This window comes from Quercus robur, chromosome 8 (assembly GCF_932294415.1).
Source record: "Quercus robur chromosome 8, dhQueRobu3.1, whole genome shotgun sequence".
NCBI classification, from domain to species: Eukaryota; Viridiplantae; Streptophyta; class Magnoliopsida; order Fagales; family Fagaceae; genus Quercus; species Quercus robur.
Genome location: NC_065541.1, coordinates 21,956,212 through 21,975,150, shown reverse-complemented (window position 1 = coordinate 21,975,150; position 18,939 = coordinate 21,956,212). Strand labels below are relative to the sequence as shown.

The 18,939-nt window shown below is 33.6% G+C and overlaps 1 protein-coding gene across 1 annotated transcript; it reads right to left on the bottom strand.

The window, feature by feature from the left end:
- Positions 1-8,155: 8,155 nt before the first annotated feature.
- LOC126694990 (FBD-associated F-box protein At1g66310-like) lies at positions 8,156-12,435 on the bottom strand. The gene is made up of 5 exons (XM_050391574.1): positions 12,265-12,435; positions 11,148-12,167; positions 10,782-10,925; positions 10,435-10,699; positions 8,156-8,440 (listed from the first exon to the last, which is right to left on the bottom strand). The coding sequence occupies exons 2-4, from the start codon at positions 12,150-12,152 to the stop codon at positions 10,436-10,438; spliced, it is 1,413 nt and encodes a 470-aa protein (XP_050247531.1). The 5' UTR covers positions 12,153-12,167; positions 12,265-12,435; the 3' UTR covers positions 8,156-8,440; position 10,435.
- Positions 12,436-18,939: the final 6,504 nt, after the last annotated feature.

Below are 18,939 nucleotides of genomic sequence, written 5' to 3'. Positions count from 1 at the left end.
TACTGAACTTTCATTATCCACTAACACCCTTCTAATTGTATAATTCGCGATGAGTAAAGTGATGATGATTGCATCATCATGTGGGTGGTGGATTCTTTCAGCATCCTCATCTGTGAACGTAATGGCTGGCTCGTCTGTCCCTCTCATCCTTGGTGATCGTCCATAGAGTTGGACATTTTGTACCACCTTGAGGTACGTCTTCTTTAACTTGGAAGACTGCCCTGTTGAAGTTCCCCCTATGATAACCCTTATTTCTCCAAATGGGGGCCGTGATGACTCTTCTACCTTTTCTTTCAACTTCTCGTCTTTATGATCCCTTCCAACGAAATGCCTCAACTTTCCTTGTCTAATAAGATTCTCTATCTACTGCTTTAAGTCATAGCACTCATCTGTGTCATGCCCATGATCTCTATGGAAGCGGCAATATTTGTTTTTATTGCGCTTGTTGGGATCTCCCTTCATCTTCTCTGGCCATTTCAAGGTGGGGTCATTTTTTATTTGCAGTACTTGATCAAGTGGAGCATTCAAGGGTGCGTAGGGCTAACTCCTTCTTGAAGACGAACCCGCTTTCCTATTGTCTCGATCCTTCTTTTCTCTTGTCCAAGCCTTCTTTAGACAAAGACCCTATTTAGGACAGCGTGGGAGATCTGCTTTCATTTGCTCGACTTTCTTCCTTTTCTTGGCAATGATTGCATCTTCTGCATTCATGAAGCTTTGGGCAGAATGAATGAGTTCATCCATGGTTTGAGGCTCTTGCTCGTAGAGCTTATGGATGAATAAATCGAAATTAACCCCATTATGGAAGGCTACCAATGATAGCTTGTCGTCCATCTTGTCCACCGTGAGGGCTTCCCTATTGAAACGAGTAATGAAGGATCGCAAGCTTTCATTTTTCCCTTGCTTTATGGTTAACAGGCTAGACGAGGAGCGCTCATGCCTTTGTCCTCCAATAAAATTGCTGACAAACAACTTACTCAATTCTTTGAAAGAACTCATAGTGTTTAGAAGTATCTTGCTGAATCACACTCATGCTGGTCCTTTAAAGGTGGTAGGGAAGGCCCTACACATAATTTCGTCTAGAACTCCTAAAAGGTTGCGATATGATTACACGGGTTGCGCGTTCCATCATATTAGTCCAGGGAAGGCATCTTGAACTTGAAAGGCAGGGGATAACTATTGATGGAAGCCACAAAAAGGGAATCAGTTTGATGAATTAAATCATCTACAAGATTTGTCCTTCTAATGTTTTCTCTCATCTCATCCATGGTCTTTCTCATTTGATCCATCTCCCTCTCCAAGTTTGGCACTCTTCGTGAAGCAGTAGTCCTTGATTGGTTCTCATGCTCAGCGTTTTCTCCTTCTCTGACTTCTTGACTCTAGGCTTATCCTTCGACATATCTCTCATTACGCTGTCTCCTTAGAGTAATTTCCCTAGTCAACTCTTGGTTCTGATGGGTTAATTCTGCCACGGCCGCTGCCATGGACTGCACTTGTTGTATGGAAGGTGATTCCATGACAGGTGCTGACTGGCGATCATGGTTAGGATGACTAGAAGCGTTCCCACTCTCTTGATGGCCTAGATTGATGGCCATTGATCTTGTCCGAACCATGCAGCCCTTTGTCAAAGAAAGATAATTTGCAATATGCAAACTTAATCTTTCCCACAAACGGAGCCAACTGATGATGCACAGAAAATCAGTGGGCTGAATGCTCCAGGCTTCAATGGATCAATGATCACTTGAAAAACCTGAGAAGAAAGACACCAAATCAAAAGCGACCGGGGTAGACCGGCCAAGAACCCTCCGATGCTTAAGTTAGTTTTTTCTGGAACTCAAGAATTCCAACTTTTTGGGATAGTGAAAACTTACTTTGATTTGATGTGGATGAGTCCTTATATAAAGAGCCTTGGAGTGGTGACTCGTTCAATAACTTCCCCAATATTTGTGGAAGTTAGTAAGTGCAGACATAACTTCCACAACAGCTATAAAAGTTAGAATTTTCAGTCTTATCTTCTATAACTGCTGTTGGAAGTTAAGCACTTATTAGGAAGTTATGGTGATAAATAAGGACCTTGTTCACATTTCAAAGTTCCATGTGGTCCGAATCTTAAACTTATGTAGGTAAATCCGTTATTGGAAATTTCCCAAGTGTTGGAAGATTGTCTAGGCGCTTTCCTTATGGACGGCCCTTACGTCCTCAGACGACCTTCTGCTTATGGACGATCTCCTTGAATGGTTGGCCCTTGGCTTTTGGACGACTCTTATGGACGAGTTAGGGATGCTTCAATTTTTTAGTTCCCCATCAAAGTTTTAAAAAATATTGAAGAAGTTTAAGAATTAGTTGAATGGGAAACCTGCCCATTCATAATTCCATTTAGGAACACACTTGTTGGATAGGTTTAGGGACGGACCCACTAAGGGGGGGGGGGGGGGGGGGGGGGCAACACAAAAAAAAAAAAAAAAAAAAAAAAAACCATTTCTTTGAAAAAATTTAGTATATTGGAAGACTCATATTTTAGAGTTTATAGTTGGCCCCCCTCAAATTTTTGAATTGGTCCAAATAGCCCAAAAGAAACTAATCACCTAACCCTTTCTTTGGGCCTGTGGCCCCTCCATAGTCTAAATACAACACAATAAAAAATCTACAAATCACCAATATCATAATTCAATTATTCATAACCAAAAAAATCTCATAGAAAAAAAAATTCCCTTAGGGGGTGACAATAATTTATATGACTTTTTAATTGATTTATAAATTATGGGAAAGTCAATTACAATATTTAAATTTTTTTCAAAAGATAAAATGCAAAATTCTTTTAGAAGCCAATATTAATGATGTAGCATTGCCAACTCTTAATATTAATATCCCAATTTTTTAAAATCCTCAAAAAAAGTTTTGAAAACTTCATTAGTATGATTTTTAGTTGCATTCAAAAGTGTGGGTTTATCATATTGGTGAGTTGGTCAACGTAATAAAATCAACATTTTTATTCAAATTACCCAAAATTTGGAGATCTGAAGTCCTCTTTTTTTTTTTTTTCTTCTTCTTTGAAAAGGTTAGAATATCATATTGTAACTTTCAACTTTTTTTATTCATATTATTTTCTTCTTGACTTAAATATTTATGGTAATAAAATGCAATTGTTTTGCCTACCATGATTTTTTTTTTTAATAAACCATGTCACTTGAAATTTTTTTGGTTCATGCTTTGTCCCCCCCGGGTTCAAATCCTGGTTCCGTCCCTGGATAGGTTCGAATCCCCTTTTCAATTGCAATGGAGGAACTAACAGGTTCTGGTTCTGCATCGACCAACTAAAAATATCGAAGTAGCTGACACATTTCATAGTCCAAAAGCTTCCTATTCCAAATCCAAACTGATTCAAAAGACGTGTTTAAACAGCTAATAAGTGGGTGCTCAGGATTACTAAAAACACCATCTATACACATAAATACATTATAACTAAACACGGATCACAAATAATTTGGTTTATTCATGAATTTTTCTGTTTTAGTATGATTAAAAAATCAACTATACTTATGAAGGTCAAATGGACAGTTTGCACATAGATTAATCTCAAGAAACAAATTTCAATCAAATGATTTATAAATGGGCAAAACATGACATAATCAATAATAACAAGAAAAAGTAGATTAATTTGAGGATTTGTTGTGGTAGATATATGATTTTTTTTTTTTTTAATTTATGATACAATTTAAAACGTAGATTTAAGGAGAACAGATAATTTTGCAAGTCTATTTTGTCTCTTTTTTTTATAATTATTCTTTATATTCTAATCTGCAATTATCACATATAGCTTTTGAATTTTTTTTTTTTTTCTAATTTTTCACGAGAAGCCAAGAAAAAGAAAAAAGGTTTTAAGTTCGTTTTCCCTTTTAATATATATATATATATATATATATATATATATATACACACTAATCTCATCGCCTCGTGAATATATATATATATATAGATGAGCAAGATTTCGGTACAATACTTAACTTAGGTGCTGTTATTTAGGTTTTCCTCTTAAGATTCTGCCACGTAGATTTTTTTTATGAGATGAAAATATATTTTTTTAATTAAGTAATCACATAATTTTAAGAGAATAACCTAAAGAACAGTATATAAGATATTGTACTTAAGTTTTGTTATATATATAGCCGACTTTACCATACATATATATATATATATATATATATGATAAAGTCGGCTATTGGGGTTTTCCAAATAGAATTGTAAATGGTCTTTACAGTGACCGACTTGATTAGCCAAAAGCCAAAAAAAAAAATACAGTGTCCGACTTGGGGGTGGCAATACAAGCCGGGCCGACTTTACTATGTATACATAGGTTATCAGTTATCACTAGTCTCATTCATCATTCATAATAGAGTTTCTTACAGATTTCGGCCTCCAAATTCTTTAAAGTCTCGCAAGTAAAAATCTTTGTAGCTGTTTTATTTATTTCAACTTCTTCTTGTTGTGGTTCAACTTAGCATATTGCCCAATTTGTTCACTCAGTAGAGATGCTTTTTTATTTTTCTGTGCTTTTTGTTTACAAACTTCGTGAAATAGTTTGAGAATCCTCCTTCAATATATTAGGTTTCACAAATCTTATCAACACATATATTATTCAAGAAATAATTTAGAAATTAAATATGTATCATAAAATTCTAGGACAATAAATTTTAAGGGTTATACTTTCTTTCTTTCACTCTCATATGTTCGTGATAATTTTAGAAATCCTTTTATTTATTTACTCTTTTTTTTTTTTTATGGGAGAAACATAATTTTAGGAATCCTGATATTCAATGTTTCTGGGAAATTCCAACGTGGGACTGGGTGGTAGTTCTACATAATTTAATATGATATGTTTCTGTGATCTTGTAGGAGCCCTTTCTGACAATGGGTCAATGATGCTTTTGTTTTTTTTTTTTTTTTTTTTTTTTTTTTTTTTTTTTTTTTTTTCCCTTTTGAGAAGGAAGGCTGTTATTAAGTAAGTCTTCTATATTGCTGGTTCTTAATATAAATATATAAAAGTACTACCTACCGAAAAAATTTAGACTTCCAATATAGGCCTGAAGGTTTGAATAGCATTATTTTGGTTTATACTGTTAAAAATGATGTTCTCTCTCTCTCTCTCTCTCTCTCTCTCTCTCTCTCTCTCTAATATGAAATTCGATAATTATAATTGTATTTCTTTATGGAATTATATATTATGACATTAGGTTAATAATTGTGTTTGTAAATAAAACTACACATGCTATCATTTAAAGAAAATATGATATATGGATTTTAATAGAGGATTTAATTATAAAATAAAATTTAATTAAAAAATATATTGACAGAATGATGTGGAAAATGGTACCATATATTTTCATATTTATATAAATTATAGATAGATTATAATTTTAAAAAAAAATTTATTGTGAACTCAAATTTTAGCATAAACATAGGATCATAGTAAATGTTCTATTATAATAGAATGGATTAATTTTTCTCAAGATTTTTTCCTGTTTTTCACGTAAAATTTGATTTGTTATTTTCTTGTTTCTTGGGTGATTTCTTAATAGAAGTATAGTGCCTTTTTAAATTTCAATATTGCTTAGCGTTATTTAATTTAATTATGAGAAAAATAGTAATTTATACCAACAATGTAGTGTTTTAGCTTCCACCAACACAATGCATGAGTGGCTCCATGTTGCTACACATGGCTCCATGCCAAAATCAAAAAGTGATTTATTTATTTGCTTGAAACATGTGGGAGAAGGGGTTCTAACCTTTCTTTTCACGAGGGAAAGACCGACAATATCATTAATTGACTATGCTTTTTCACCTATTTAATTTAGAGTGATTTTATTTAGCTAGCATTTTGAACATGCTATATACATGGAAGGAGAAAATGTACCACTAGGAAAGCACAAAAGGAATCCAGTTGCGAACTCAGATTCAACCTTTACTTCAAGTAGACCCAAACGACTTTTTACAGACGCACAAATTGATCATGTAAATGTTCATAGCTCTCTCTCTCTCTCTCTCTCTCGTTGTGCATTCTTAGATATCTCAAATGTGCTAATTTTGTGAAATGGCTCTCAGCTCGTAATTGCGATAGAATACTCATTGCTATTGGATATGAGTAAAGATGATGCAGTAGAGTACATCTCAACTCATGCAAAAGTACACCCTCAAGCTGTAGGTTTGGGTATGCATCTTGTTACCTTTTTAGGTGTTTGTATCTAATCATTTCTTGATCAAATTTTTATTTTTATTCTTTACAAAACTGGTTGCTTGTAACATATATTGGTGTGAGAATTTCTATTAATTGCATGATCAAGTCTTAATACTTCAACTATAACATATTATGAATAAGCTGGGCTTGACATTGAGAAAAACTTGTTCATGCTTGTTAATTTAGTACACAAGCCAAGCTTAAATCAAACTATAAGAGGTTTGATTTAAACACGTGTGCGTGAATGTGTGAATATACCTAAATAAATATAGACTTGATATTGGATTGTTTAAATTTGTAAACAAATTCATAAGATAATATATAGTTCATTTTTTAGAAAAATTGTTAGTAAAAATTACATATATTGTTTCTACTATTCAAGGTAAGTGAGTCAAAATTTTATAAGTTCATAAAATAAAAAATTCTAATTAATCAACTTAAGTAATATAATTTCAACAATAATTTAGTTATTAATTATTAGCATAAATTTGCAAAAAGATAAAATAAAAAATAAAATAAATAAAATAAAAAATTAGTTGTAGTGCTTACTATATATGAGAAAAGAATAAGTTAATCAAATAGCTCATAAATAAGCTTTGACTTATTTGACATTAACCAAACTTGAAAAAATTATTTGGTTTGTTGATGAACTTGAAGTTGACTCATGTTTGAATGAAAATTAAATGAAAAACCCTACACCTTTAATACTCTGCCCAGTTTAGCTTATTTACAAGCCTGGATATATATGACTGCCCTTCACGTGTAGAAAATTACAAAATGTCATTAGTTTAGATAATTTACAAGCTTGAAACATATTGAAATGAAAAGGAAAGCATTCAATTTTGGAACCTGCAGGAAATCAAGTCATTATGCGTTTGGTTTTGTAACCAATTATATCTTATGAACTTATTAGACTCATATAGATTATTTTATTCTTTCTTTGTCAACATGTATCTTTCTTTTTTTTTTGGTTACTTCAGTGTGGGATAGGTTGGAGTTGGAGAATCCAAATGTTTTCAATGACTATAACAAAAGAATACAGTCAAAGATACAAAAGCGAAGTTCAAAGAATTCTGCACCTCCGAAGGTTCCTTTGCCTCCTAAAGGTAATTTCCTACTGTATCATTTCATGGCCATGAAAATGCAACACTGTGATTTATGACAATAGTATCTTAGATATATTATAATGTAGCATACCTGTTTCATCCCATCATCTAATGCTGCTTGATTTACATATTTATTTTTATGAAATATTTTATACAGTACACAATTCTTTCATGGGATACCCTAAAGAACAGCTTCCTGGCCCTGCTAGCAATCAAGCTCATATCCATCAATGTGGAGATTTCATATTTTTATGTTATTTGCTGATCAATCACTTACATTTGGTTTATGTTTTTTTATATAAGTTTCCATAGGTTTATGTTCAAATCCATTAATGTGGAGATTTCATATTATTATGTTATTTGCTAATCCATCACTTCCATTTGGTTTATGTTTGTGTATTTGAGATATAATTTTCACAATTTACACTACTTGTTGAGAAACAATTTATTGAGTTTTGTTAATTGTAGTGGATTTTGAGTAAAATAGCATTTTATATATACTATATTCTATAATGTGGCATACTTGTTTCATCCCATCATGAAATGCTGCTGGATTTTCATGTTTCTTTCGATGAAAATTATCACACAATACATAATTCTCTTATTAGATACCCTTCTCAATAACAGCTTCCAAACCCTGCTACCACGTAAAAAGTAGATCCAAAGCAATTGGTTGCATACCATAGAAGCTCATACCAATTCAACATAATAACTAAGTACTCTTTCATGATTTCATATAGGAACATAAATGTCAACAGTATTTGAATCACCTAAATTATCCATGCATATCATAGTAGACAACACATTTTGCTTCATAAGATATTTAAACAGCCCAAAAATGGGTCCTCGTGACTACTTAATACCATTTGTAAAGATGAATTCAAAAATTAAACATGGCTCACCATCAAATTTCCACCAAGAATCCAGAAGTTGATTAATAAACAAAGGAGTTGCAACTATTTAATAAATACAAGAAACAATAACGCATGAGCACAAAAGAAGATACACTTTATTTACCAAAAAAAAGAAAAAGAGAGATGTACCTTTGAGATTCTCCTTTATCATCTCATCTACACCAAGAAGTGAATCTTACTATAGCTAAGCCCTGTGAGAGTAATAAGTCATAAGGCACTTCAATAGTTGCATATGTGCCTAATATACATTACAAATTTAGGAACAAAGTGTTTCTCACCAAAAAAAAAAAAAAAAGGAACAAAGAACCTAGCACACAGTCAAGACAAGCAATGGAGGTACCACGTAAATTGTAGACAGACACTACCTGTTACATTTAAGATATTATGACTTATATACATCAACAGAAAGTGGGTTCAACATCCAAGTTCATTTTACAGACATGGACACCACCTACAACCTGTAAATTGCCAACTAAGCTTAAATTCATATCTTCAACCCACAATTTCAACCTAAAATCATGATCTGAATGTGCAATTTCAAGATCTATGTTATTTTCACAAATTGTTTGAAGACTGAAATGTTATTATAATTTTAAATTTAAATAAAAATTTTGACTCAGATCACTCTAGGTTGATGTGTTGCTATCAAAAAGAGAAACTGATAACATGTAGAGACATTTATTCAAACACCATGATTGAGAAGAAACATTAATGCATACAAGTAGATCTTGATCCAAAGCAATTGGTTTCACAACAAAAAGTCATAAATCAATGACATGTAAGTAATCTTCTATATGGTGTGAGTTTGAGGTAGAACTATCTAAAAAGAAATCCAGAATTTTCCTGTGGTTTATAGTTATTGGGAAGTGGGTAATATTTTCAAAATTGAGTCTGCAATGCAGGAAGAGGAAAAAAGATGAAAAGAACAATAGTGAAAGCATCAAAGTTAAAAAATAAGTGAACATGTATAAGAGTTAGATGAATGGGAAAACTGTCCATCATGATTCCATGTAGGAACATACAAGTTGACATCATTTTGAATTCCTTGTTTCAGTTGTAATGGATGACCTAACAGGTTCTGCATCAATCATCTAACCATATCAAAGTAGCAGACACATTTCACATAAGAACCACCTGAGCCTTTTGGGTCTAGAAGCTACCTTATCAAAATCCAAACTCATTTGAGATACAGGTGTTTAAATAGTCCAAAAATGGGTCATCATGATTGCTATCAACCATTGAGAACATGAACTCATAAACAAAAGATAGATCACCAAGAACTTTTTCCTCTAAGATTCAAGAAGTTCAAAAATAAACAAGGACTTAAACTCCTTAATACGTACAACCAGTAATAAGGCAGAACCACCCAAGAAGATTTACCTTGGACATCTTACTTTGTCATCTCGTCTACATTAAGAAGTACTTCTTAATATATCTAACACCTATTGGCGTACATAGGGTTTCTTACTGTCTTTGCATATCTAACTTACATACATTTTAAGGGAAAAAAAAGGGTAAAAGGGAGGAGGGATTGAGGTTTGCACATAGTCATGTCAAGTAATAGAGGTGCCATGTTGATAGAATGAAGTTCCCGCTTGTTACACCAAAGAGTTATCTATGAGTATACGTATATTTGTGAAGATTGAGTAGTAAGGAAATTTTATTTTATTTTAAAACACATGTCTAGGGTTCTACTACTTCAAAGGTTCTAAGCCTTTTTTCTAACATATAGTTTATACGGTCACAAATTTATTCAAAACATTCAATTATTTTACCATTTCAACTTCATAGTCAAAAAACAAATTGAGTGAACCAAATTCTAAAATTTTAGGCATATCAAGAAGTATCAAAAGTTTATTCATGAACATTTCTTTATCAAATTTTTAACTTGACTCAAAAGTCAATTATACTTATATTAAAAATGACAAATGGATTTCAAAAATCTATTATCTCGAAGCCTGGAAACAATTTTATTCCGAGAAGATTGGAGTACTTTGTATAATTGATTCTCTCTCTCTCTTTCTCTTAAATAATTTAGAAAGGGGCAAAACATGAAAAAAAAATTCATTAAAAACCATAAAAGAGTAATGTAACTATACCACAAAAAGTGTCTGTTATACTTATAACTGAAAATAGTTTAAACATACATCCAATCAGTTGCTAAGTAGCAGTTAAACAAATATACCTCAATTGACTGTAAGAAGACATGTCATTGAGCACCTTGGGAACCTAGATATTTTCTTGACAATGCTTCCCTTTAACTTTCCATCACGAACATGAATTGTTGCTTTCTTCAACACTCTTGCCTCCTTTAGAATATATTTTACAAATTCCAGTTCATGTTTGAAACCAAATCCTTTATACCAGAAACTAGTAAGGCAAGATGTCAAATTATTAGGATCATCTGGTGGCTCCTTCCAGCATACTTTGTGTTTAAGGTAACCATGACTCTGATGACAAAAGACACAACAAATCATAAGTGTTAATTTTAGGGAAGATCAACTAAAAGTACATCACATTAATTAAACTAACCTTATGAGTAACAAAAAGAACTTCTAGATTAGGAGCATTTTGGAGCAAGGCTTGTAGCATGTGCCATGTCCAAGCATACACTTTGAAGTCCAATTGGACCAAATTTTGGAACTGGGAAAGGCAAGCAGAACCATAGCTGAGACACTGCATGACAAGAGTATAATCACAACAAAGTCAAAGCTTGTGCTAGTAACTGTCTTTAAATTCAATAGAGAATGGAGTGAGACTTTAACCAGCTATTGTCCTACCATTTCTAATATTGCCATTAAAACTTTAATTTACAACCTCACTTTTTCCATCCCACAATCTTTGAAGGAGTAAGTGCAATTTGAACAAGAATAAAACATTCTAATAAAAGGACCTCACCTGTAAGCTACTAGAGGAAAATGAGAGGAGTTTGACATTATAGAGTGCGGCAAGAAAGTTGAATACCCTATCTGCACAACATTTATCGCGATGTCTATCATCTTCCCAATCCCAATGCCAATCTATCCCAAATGTAGGAGCCTCAAAACTACTAATATAAACATCAGCCTGAACTAAGCTGTCTAGTTTGTGAAGGAAAACAATGTCACGCAGATGACCTTCAAACTTAAAGTACTCCAGAGCTGGGGCGTTTATCTCCAGTTTGTAATCAAGAGAACCAAAAGCAGATCCATCGAAGTCATGTTGGCCAAAAGTTATACTTAAACGTTTCAAAGTAGAAGCACATATTTTATGTTTGAACACAGCCTTCAAAGCTTGTCTTTGAAATGACAAATCTTCGAGAACCGGGCAGCCAGAGAGGAGCCTAAAAACAGAGTCAGGTCTATAAACAATATGTACAAGACGGAGTATCTTTAGGATTGGGAATTGAAATGATGGAGGAGGATCAAGCACAATTGCGCCATATAAATTCAAAACTACTAACGTCTTGCAAGAGAAAATGCTCTGAGGCAATTTCCAAAACAAAAAATCACCATAAATCTGGAGATCAAGTTCTTCCAAATTACGCTCAACGACATTGCCAATCCATTTATCAAGACGAGAACAGTTACGACACAAGAAGCATTTGAGGCGAAGAGTTCGTAGGTAAGGTGCTCTGTGTAGAGTCAAAAGTGTGGACACAATGTGTCCAAAGCTGAAGGGTTTGCACCGAACTTGGCCGCATGACAATGAATCGCCGATTGTTTTACTGTCGAGGTCGAGTCTCGAGAAGAGAGTCCAAAGGTGTTGCCATCTGCTTGACAAAATGCTTGTGGCTACTACCTCTTGAATTGGAAGAAATGAAAGGATGTGGCAAATAAGAGATTCTGGTAGATCGCTGATCCTATCGACCCATGTGTCTTTTTTGGGAGAGCGTTTCTGGGATTTTGTCTTCGATTCGGCCATCAAAGAGTCTCAATTCTGTTTGGGGTGAAAGAGAATTATATGGAATTCAAATTGATTTGAAGTTTTTATAAGTACAAAATTGGAATTCATTTACAGAGAGAGAGACAATTACCTCATGTAAGATCGTCGCTTTTGTTGGCCTCTCAGGCTTGGCTTTGTAATGTGCACAGAGAGCAGGGGCCGCGAGGTTCCTCGCCGCTGGTGAACTCAGTCGCTCTCTCTCTCTCTCTCTCTCTCTCTCGGACTCAAAGCTAGGGATTTGATTCTTGAATCCCTTTTTTTTTTTTTTTTTTTTTTGGTTCAGGGAAGGGGAACGACGACGTCGTTCCCCCTTAATGTTTTCTTTCTTTTTTTTTCTTTTTTTTTCCAGATTTTTCTTTTAATTCCAAATTTAAAAAAAAAAAAAAAAAAATGCAAAACGGCGTTGTTTTGACTGAAGTAACATATTTGTAACGGACCCTTGAATTGATAAAAATTAAAATTTAGAGGTTTGAATTAACAAAACTGAAAGTAAGAGGACTGAAATGAAAAAATGTGAAAGTTAGAGGGTTAATTTTACATTTTTGTCTAAAATTAAAACTCATGTCAAGAGAGAAGTAAAGGAACAAGGCCGCAAAATTGGATTTCTTTTTTAAAATAACCATAAAAGCCAAACTATTTTGTTAGTTAGCATAGTCTTGAAACTATTTGAGTATCTAACAACTCGAGATCAAAAGACTCGATTTTGGAATTATTAATCGAGGACAATAAACTCAATTTCAACATCATGTTTCAACTGAGGTGGACACTTGATCTACGTAGGCACTGAACTTGAGTCCAACGGACTCGAGTTCTATCAAATAGAAATCGAGTCCGTTGGACTCGGTTTAGTTTTGCTTCATTTTCCTTCAAGAACCAGACAAACTTTCTTGTTCTTCCAAGCCCCAAAAACCCATGAACAAAACCAAATACAAAACCCAGAACAAATCAAACCCACTCTCCACTCTCCACTCCATTAACAGATAATGGTATTTTAATTTCAGTACCCAGCAATTCTGAAATACCACCTACTAACAACGACAAAGCATACCAACAAAACCCAGAGATCAAAACGCAGAGATCAACAACTAGAGATCAAAACGCAGAGATCAACATCGAAGAAGAAAGAAGCAACGATGCAAAACCCAGCAAACCAGAGAAGTAATAAGGAAGCAACCCAGGCGCTGATTCTAACCAAGCCCAAGCAGCGAAAGCTTCAGGCGACGGAAATCGGATCGGACTTATTGTGGGTGTGGTTTCTCGGAATTTTTTTTTAAAATAACAATAAATATTAAAAAATTTAGTTAATTGTCATATTTCAAAACAATTTTGAAAAATAACATCTCGAGTATCTAAAACTCGAGTTCCAGATGGAACTCGAGTTTTTAAGTCTCGATTTGGAGAAAAAAAATTGCGCTGAAAATCGAGTTTTAGAGACTCGATTTCTATAAATTGCAAAAAACGCCGCTATATGGCTTTAAAACGTCACTATAGGGATTAAAAACGCCACTATAGGGCACCCTAAACCTGGTACTTACAAAAATTTTTTGCAGGAAAACGCCGCTATAGGGATTTAAAACGTCACTGTAAGACTTAAAAACGCCACTATAGGTGAAATTTTTTGCATAAAACTCGAGATCTATGTGGCATTTTCCCACTCAGAACGCGAGTCTTTGAAGGTCGAGTTTTTTAAGTGGATCTCGATTTTTTGAAACTCGAGATGCTATTTTCTAAAATTGTTTCAAACGTTGTCTAACTTACAAAATAGAAAGGCTGAAGAAGGTTAGTCTGCTCAAAACCTCGGTTTCTCGCCACCGCTCCAATGGAGGAGAAGAACATATTGGAGTGGAGAGTGGAAAGTGGGTTTGATTTGTTTTGGGTTTTGTATTTGATTTTGTTCATGGGTTTTTGGGGCTTGGAAGTAGAGAGTGGGATAGCATTTGGAGAAAGTAAAAAAAGGAAAGGAAAAACAAGAAAGCCGATCAATTCTTGAAGCAAAACTAAATCAAGTCTGTAGGACTCGATTTCTAGATGAAAAAACTCGAGTCCGTGTGACTCGAGTTCTATGTCTACGTGGACAAATTTCCACGTCAGCTACAGCATGGTGTTGAAATCGAGTTTATTATCCTCAATTTATAACTCCAAAATTGAGTCTTTTGGTCTCGAGTTGTTAGATACCCAAATAGTTTCAAAACTGTGTTAACTAACAAAATAGTTTGGCTTTTATGGTTATTTTCAAAAAAAATCCCACAAAATTGGGAGGTGGGTTTTGCATTTTAACTTTTAAGAGAGGTGAGGTTTCAAAACACAAATGATGAGATGAGAGTAATCTCAAACACAACGTTCGAAGTTCGTTTTATTTTCTACTTTCTGACTTTCTTCTAGCTAATTTTTTTTTTTTATTATTGGATAAATTCCACAAACCAACCTGAGGTTTGTAATAATACCAATTAAGTTCAAAATATTTTAAAACCTACCAATTTCATCTTAAAAGACAATTTTGTCCCTGAACTTAAAAAAAATTAAAAAAAAAATACGCCGTTACTTTTTTTTACTTTCTCTTCTTCCTTTTTCTTCTGTCTCTTTCCTCTCCCCCTTTCTTCTATGAGTTCTCCATCTCAGAACTCTCTCTAACGGAACCTTAGCCACGACAAAGCCCATGACTTAGTCACTAGCATCAACAACACCACCACACAAGGTCTTCTCGATTCCCACTGCAAGATTGACCCCATCAGCACCGTCAACGAACTCTTGCCCCTTCTCTCTCAAATCAGAACCCACACGGTGGTGGTGGTGGTGCTTCGATCTAGACCTTGCCTTCAACAGACTCTCTCATCCTCTTTACGGCGGCGTTGTGGATCGCGGCACAACATTTGGATTCCAGGTTTGGGTCCTATCTCTTCAAGAGACGATAAAGCTAATCTTGTGATATTGTGTGTTTTTTCTGGTTTCTTTAATGAGGTTGATAGTTGGGGTTGTGTTGGTTTTCTATATTGTTTGGCTGAGATTTTTGTTGGTTTTTTTAGTGGGTTTTGTTGGGATTTTTTGGAGATTTCATTGTGAATTTACAAAGGGATTTATGTGTTGTTTGGCTTGGATTTTTGCTTGATTTTTCTAGGATTTTTGTTGGGATTTTTAGGAGATTTCATTGGGAATTTTCAAAGGGATTTATGTGTGTTGTTTGGCTTGGATTTTGGTTTTTTTTTTTTTTTTTTTTGGGTTTCTATTGGTTTTGAAAGAGATTTCTATTGGTGGTGTTGTTGATGCTGGTGACCGTCATGGGCTTCGCCATGGCTAAGGTTCCATTAGAGAGAGAGAGTTCTAAGATGGAGAACTTAGAGAAGAAGGGGGGAGAGGAAAGAGACAGAAGAGAAAATAAAAAAAAGTAACAGCGCATTTTTTTTTTTTAAGTCCAGGGACAAAATTGCCTTTTAGGACGAAATTGGTAGGTTTTAAAATATTTTGGACTTAATTTGGTATTATCACAAACCTCAAGTCAAGGGTGGTTTGTGGAATTTACCCCTTTTTATTTTATATATACGTATCATCTCTTTTCTACGTAATAAGGTCATTCAGAAAGTTAATTTCATAAAATATAAAAAATACATCTAATCTAATTAGATAAGAACAAAGTTTAACTACAAAATTTACTTGGTTTTTGCACCTAATCTCTTCTCTATGTGCAAGTTTTTGCATTTTCTTTGGTTTGGTTTAATTTTTGGGCTTTACCCTTTACACTTATCCAAGTGTTTCAAGACTTGTGATGGATTGCATAGAGTTGGCTGTGGTGAAATTTTCATTTAATCAAAATTGGTTTTGAGTATGCTATTTTGTTATTTATTTATTTATTTACGAAAATCACCTTTAAATAGTTGGCTGCGTGGTTTAAAAATAATAAAATAATTTAAAATTCACAATCATATAATAAACTCACAAAAAATTATATGAACTTGATCACTTATTATTTTAAACACTTAAATAAATAATTATATATAATGTGCAATAAACTTTTGACAATAAGAATAATAAAATAGATATCACTGTAGTACATGGTTTGCCTAAGATGCAACACTCGTTCTCTTTATGGCATTTCACACCACCGTCAAAAAATATCAAAGGTACATCTTAACCGTGCAACAGGTTCACTAGCATGACAACAACTCAGCTACATGCATTATAAGTTACATATATTTGCACTATTCCATAAAGCAAAGACTCCACTACAAGAACACCCTTCGCCAACAAAATTGAAGTCTATATATATATATATATATATATATATATATAATAAAAATAAATAAATAAATAAAAAATTACCCGCTCTATACTTGGCCGCTAGGTGCGCAGTGCACCTCTCTTAAGTAGTAAAACTCCCTTATTTTATACATATAAAAAACATGTAAGTTATAACATCAATTTAATCACAATATAATGGCGACAAAATTTGTGTACCAACTATTTTAAATTAATAGTTATAATATCTCATAATAAATTTTGTAACATTATAAATTGTAAATGTAAATAAATATTTATTTATTATTATTAAATCACACCACTAAATAATATTTCAAAGGGTAAACTAGTAAAATGATCCTCAGTTAAACAGTTCTAAAGGGTTGAAATGGGTTTCACATCTGATTTTTTTTTTTTTTGAACTGACATGAACTTGTTAAGGCTCGACCCTAATCTGCTAATTTTATATCGTATTTATGTCATGTTCACATGCTATATATTATAAGCCTTAACTATACCTTTTTTTTTTAGATAAAATAGACACAAGACACAAGGGATGGAGAAAGAGGAAAACCTTAACTATACTAGTGTGCATATTTGTTAGGACATATGTGGAACATTTTAAGAACATATGTCATATAGAATTGGCTAATCCTTTAACAAAACACACTTTACTTGTAATTGAATAGATCTAGGATGGTTTAAGTCTTCAAGAAACATGTTGTTCAAGTCAAGAGTTAAAACCATGCAAATCTGTTCAAGAAACAAGTGAAGAAGTGTTGTATTTTAAAACTCGACAGATAGCTCGACAAATTGTATCTATCGAGGTTTAAAAGGCAATTTTAACCCGATGCTCGACTGCTACTCAACAAATACCCTATCTATCGAGAATTACGAAATTCAGATTTTCAGATATGTTTTTTACGTATATTCAAACTATGTGTTTAGGTTTTCTTTTCTCACAACCCTAGACATATATAAGGATTATTTTAAGGGTCGTCTCACTAGATGCAAAGGTTGTTGTACTTGTTGTTACATGCATATTGTGGCCGGAAACAATCTACCCTAGTTCATCTTTCTCTTGAAAAAGTTGCTGCGTTTGTACGCCATAGGGTTTTGTGACCAAGGGGCTTCTTAATCTTCATCGTGTGGATGAAATGAAGAACTTTGCAGCCAACATCTTTCTCAAGTTGGTGTGTTAGTCACATACTGGGATCCGTGCATCAATTGGTTAGTCACGTACTTGGAGCTGTGCATTGAAATGAGAAATTCTCACTACATTACAAGTCCAATTATGTATTGGGGTAAGGGTTTAATTGTAGGTTAGTATAAGGTACTAAGATTCCTTTACTTGTAACCGTTTGTTTTGATAATAGTGGATTATCGGAAGTGGTGACCTTAAATTCACCCAGTGAGGTTTTGCTTCGATGGTTTTCCCTATTTGTAAACAAATTACCTATGTCAAATTTATTTTCCGCTGCATTTAGTTATTTGGTGATTTGTTTGTGCTACAACGCGTATTGCATGTTAATTGACTTAATTAATTCACTTGGCTAATTACCTAAGAGGTCAATACATTCTTGGCCTATCAATATTAATTTAAAAATGCAAGCGACTGGGGTCGCCGCTGGCACTGCGGTTCCATCCATTCCATTCATTTCCATTCTAAAGTTGGGAGATTTGTAGAATGATACTTGGATAATAACTGAGTCTAATTGGGTATCCAATTAAAACTCAATAAACATTAATGTTAGTTGGATTTAATTGAGTTAATACTTAATACCCATTTAACCCAATTAATAATTGGGTGGGTTTGAGTGGGCAAATAGGTTTCGGTTGATTTTGCCACCCCTAAGAGCAATTACATCAATCAACGTAAAATGCAATAAGTGCAAAAATTTACATAACATGACACAAAAAACACCAGCATTAGTCTTTCTAAACCTTTGTAAATATACAAAGATGCTACAGTAACCATGTAAATATACATGGTTACTATAACTTTGTATACGATATTTTAATAATTTCTCTTTTTTTCTCTCTCTCTTCTTTGTCTGTGTTTGTCCCAAGTTTGCTGCACATACTCCCAACACTGCCCAACCATCACCCAATCACCACCACCACAATTCATCACAATCCATGATATTCCAATCACAAAATCAACCAAAAACAAAGGAAAATCAAACCAAAAATCAATCCAAACCAGAAATCACATATGAGAACGCTTCAAAAATCACCTGAGTAAGGTGTATTTACTGAGCTACAAACATTGCCCACCCGAAAGCAAGAGATTCAGCAACTTATGGATCAACTATCTAAGCATAACATGATAGAAGACACATTTCATATGAGAGCCACTCGTAACTTTTTCGGCCCATAAGCTTCCTAATTAAAATCGAAACAAATTAAAATATAGGTGTTTAATTAACCCAAAAATTGACCCTTATACTATTAAATACCATATGTACTAATGAATTTACAAACTAAACATTAATCAAGAAGAACTAAACGAGAATTCTTTTAATTTGTAATTAGT